At 56.4% G+C, this 4,358-nt stretch overlaps 1 protein-coding gene across 1 annotated transcript in view; it reads left to right on the forward strand.

Moving 5' to 3' along the window:
• Positions 1 to 4,358, forward strand: part of TRIOBP (TRIO and F-actin binding protein) — a 52,329-nt gene that overhangs the window by 25,371 nt on the left and 22,600 nt on the right. The window contains exon 11 of the mRNA XM_077761973.1: positions 755 to 892. Within this exon, the coding sequence (XP_077618099.1) occupies positions 755 to 892 (138 nt within the window). The remainder of the gene's footprint in view (positions 1 to 754; positions 893 to 4,358) is intronic.

Consider the following 4,358-nt stretch of genomic DNA (forward strand, 5'->3'; position numbering starts at 1 on the left):
GGGGGCGGCGGGGAACGTGGTGACAAGGTGGGGCGCGGTCTTTCCCCCAAAACCTTTATGATCCACTGCCAGATAAGCTCTGGATCCCAAAGAGTGGGGACCCCTGGGCTCTGTCCTACCTCTCTGCCTGTAAGCTGCTATGGGACTTTGGGAAAATGCCTTTGCTTTTCTGGGGCCTGTTTCCCCAACCAGGGCGACTGCATTGGGGAGACTCTGCCAGGGGTGGGTGCAGACGTCTGTGATTCTTTCTGTTCATCAAATGGGGAGAGTAGGCAGGTGCTGGGTAGACTGGGGGCACTTGTGTGGCCTCTTGGTGCCACACGGGCTGCTGTCATGGGGAAGATGGGCCCAGAGTCTTTACACCTTCAGGTATTCCTAGAGAAACCGGAAATACGTGGTTATACAGCAGTCTCTTGGTTATTTAACATCGCAGCCTAGTGTAAAATAATCTATGCAGGTTGAACGCACCGCTGGGGTGTGCACTCCCCCTCCTACTGGCCGGCTGTGGTTTGACTTTAGGGTGCTGAGGTGCGCGTCCCCAAAGGTGCTGAGCCCCAAGAGCCCCCATCAGCCAAACACCCTGTAGTGTGAATAAGTGAGCATGCTCTTTTCTTGGTCGCTCCGTGAGACCAGAAAGATGAGAGCCCTAGGCCTTTCGGGTGGGCATGGCAGACTAGGGAGGGGAGACTATAGTCAGGGACCCCCCTCATCCCACCAAAGGACTTGGGGGCCGACACTGGACCCTGTTTGACAGGCAGACAAGAGGCCAGCGGAGGGCAAGCCTGGGAGCCCACTCAAGGGCCGACTGGTGACCTCATGGCGGATGCCCGGGGACCGTCCCACGCTGTTCAATCCATTCCTGCTCTCTCTGGGGGTCCTCAGGTGGCAAAGGGTAGGCTGGCGCCAGCGGGGTGGGAGGGATCAGGGTGGGACAGAGGGGGAGGGGAGGAAGGAAGTTGGTATTAGGCAAAGGAGGGAGAGTGGGGGCTGGGAGGGGCGACTTGGGGCTCCCACACGAGACAGCGGAGTCCTAAGAGCCCCCCGTGGTCTCTGCCACCTCCAGGACGGGGCTGGGGCTGTTTTCAGTTTTCAGGGGGAGGCGGGGGTGGAAGAATCTATACAGCTGAAAGTGCCCAAGCAGCAACCCAGCCAACGGGAGACAGGTTGGGGGAAGGGAGAGAGGGATGGCCCGAGGGGGGCTCTGGGATTGCAAAGTGTGTCTCAGACCTGGGCCTGAGCCAGTTTCACAAACATCTGGCATTACGTAACCTACCCCCTGCCCAGAGAGGGCTGTAAACACTCAGGCCTCTGGTTCAGGGTTTCCTCAAGGCCAGGGAGGGGAGGCAGCTGCCACTCGCTTCCTTCTGCCCCCTTCCCGGCGGATAGAAGGGGCCTGGGCTTTCCAGGGGCCACTGGCCGGTGCGTGGGGTTTCTTCTCTTAGTGACAGGATGACTCTTATACTCTCTCGCTGGCTCTAGGTCTAGCAGTAGGCCAGGCACGGTAGAGACAGCATAGTATATCCATTTTGCAGACGATGGAACCGAGGCTCAGGGAGGTGAGCGGACTTGCTGGAGTTGCACAGAGAGGGCTTAGAGGAGTCAGCCTCCTGCTGATTTTCCTCATTCTCAGATGAGAGGATGGCTGCAGCTAACCACCCCAGGCCTCAGTTGCCACATCTGTTGAATAGGGGAAATCCACAGCAGTGCTCAGGGCTGCAGAGAGGGTTCAGGGAGGCTGGGAGACACAGAGGTGTGATGGCTGGGGGCGTCCACACACTGACCTTCCCATCCACCTCCTAATTTCCTCTCTGCTGCTCCTTGGGAGTTAGGGCCCTAGGATGCTCCGACAACATGGTTAGCTGGGCAGGGTTGTACCTTCAAGCCTGGGCGGGAATGACCTTGTCACACGAACTAAAGGTCACCGACATGCAGAAGGGAGCAGGTAAGTCCGTGGTGGAGAGAAGGGGACAGAATGGGGAAAGGCACTCTGGGACAGCGGTGCTGGTGATGACAACCAACATGTATCCGGTACCTACTTTGTGCTCAGCTCTGTGTTTGGTGCATGACCTGCTTGATTGCATTTGCTCCTTTCCACGGTGCATGCTAAGTATGCTTCGTATTGTCTGTCGTACAGATGATTAAAAAATGAAGCGCAGGCGGGGGGCGGGGAGGGGGAGAAAAACAACTTGTTCTAGGTCACACAAGGGGCAGAGCTGAGATTTGAACCCTCCCACCTCTGTGCACCCTGATCTCCAAGCCCCCCTTGCAGCCCCTAGAATCCCCGGAAGCTTTTCCCCATTAGATAAGATGTGGCAACCGAGGCTGAGTGGGTCTGTGGCCGTTTCCTCAGCTGGGGATGAGGCGAGTCCAGGGCTATGGGAAGGAACTGCGAGCAGAGCCTCCAGACTGTTACCTAGAGCAGCTTCATACATCTTGGGTTGGATAGCAACATCAGTCCAAGGTCAAGAGCCAGGAGGCCTGGGCTTGAGTTCTGTCTCTCGGTTGTGTGGCTTTGGGACACTGCGGCCCTCTCTGAGCCTCACGCTGGTGCCCTCAATAGAGTAATAGCAACTGTTGGGTGAACGGGTAACCCCCAAGTTTGGTGGCTGTGTTTCATAACGTACTCCTGGGTTCCCGAGTCTGGCCTATCCCTGTCCTACTGGGACAAGATGGGGGAAGGGAGTCACTTATGCACTGGTGCATCCACTCAGTGGACCTGCATTTACTGAGGAGCTACTGTGGACAGAGGCCCCAGGCCGGCCTCCAAGATATAGACAAAAACACTCTGGTTCTGCCCACAAGGAACTCAGGTTGGGAGGAAACTGACACGTAACTGACTAGAACACAGTGTGGTCATCTGTAGCTGCAGAATGGACAGATGCAGGACCTGGTTTATCCTCAGAATTGCCAGTAGTTCAGGGTGACGGGTCCCTTGCATGTAAGATGTGTGTGGACAATCGTGGGGTCAACAGGCAGGGGCCAGATGATGACAGATGCTGACGGCCTGCACCAAGAACACAGAGCTGATCTATTAGCCCTGTTGAACTTGGAGCAGGGGAGCGAACTGATCACTGGGTTGAGGGTATGAGAAGAGGAGGCCTAGAGGCCAGGAGGCCAGCAAGGAGGCTGGTGCGGTCAGGAGCCACTGGACCAGGGCACTGGTGGCAGTGGCCGGTGAGGTCTTCTGTTTATCCGCTCACTCTACTGAGCACCAAATGCCTAAGCGAGGTGGAGGGTAGAGTGGGAACACATGGCACATGGGGACGGACGGCCAGTGTCTAGAGGAAGATAGGCTTATCCTTGGCCCCCTTCCTCGGGTGGAGGAGACCCCTAGTGGGAAATGCTAGGAAAAGAACTTCAGCCCGGCCCTCCATTTTTAAATCTGTGAAATGGGGAGAGGAATCATCGTTATCAAAGCAATGATTTTTGGACCCCAAATTGAGACGGCAGAAAATTGAAATGGCAATTGTCCCAAGCTCCCCTGCCCCCCCAACCTAAAAATAGCTGACTAAGGGGTAAAGGGGTTGTTCTGGGGGGGTTACTTACATTAACACTTGATCCTTACAGGAACATCAGGTGATAAATAGCATTCTCTCCTTTTACATAGAGTGAAGTTGAGGCCCAGAAAGGTTAAGTAAGTATCTGGCTTAAGGTAACTGCAGAGTTGGAATCTCAATGCCACACGAGCTACAGCTGCATTTTCAACAAATTCCACTAAGGACCCTCCTCTGCTGCAAAGTTCCGATGAGCTCCTGCAGGCGAAAGGGCCTCTTATAAACTGCCAAGTGCTGGCAATGTGAGAAGCGGGTGTACGCCCACACCCAAGAACCCCAAATGGGGTTCTTAAGCCGAGAAAAACCCGCTTGTAAGGAGGGGCCATTTGGGGAAGGCCCTACCGTTCCAGAACTCGCTTTGGGCTTAGATTCCATGCTAGGAATCAATCCCATCTCTTCTTACTGTGTGACCTTGGCCAAGTCGGCTGGCTCACCTCTCTGAGCCTCTGTTTTCTCATTAGTAAAATGGGGACAAGGGCCACCTCCCTGTCAGGTCTGTGGTGAGGACGAAATTAGATGACACAGGTAACGATCGGGGGGCTTCGCGAGTGGGGCCCGCTGAGTTAGTAGCGGGCGCATTGCTCACGTCTCCGTCAAACCGAAGCGCCGAGCCCTCAGTGGACCTATAGCTCTGACCCAAGGCTCGCGGGAGCCACAGCAGGGAGATTGGGTGCCACGCCCAGCTGTCCCCGCCCAGCACTCCCGCGCCGCGGCCCGACCGAGTCACCTGCACGCAGGGTCCTTCCTTCCTCCCTGCGCGCCCGCGGCGGGAGCCCGGCCCTCGCCTCCCTCCGCCCCCATCCG

This window comes from Crocuta crocuta, unplaced genomic scaffold, assembly GCF_008692635.1.
Source record: "Crocuta crocuta isolate KB4526 unplaced genomic scaffold, BGI_CrCroc_1.0 scaffold193, whole genome shotgun sequence".
Taxonomy (NCBI): Eukaryota; Metazoa; Chordata; class Mammalia; order Carnivora; family Hyaenidae; genus Crocuta; species Crocuta crocuta.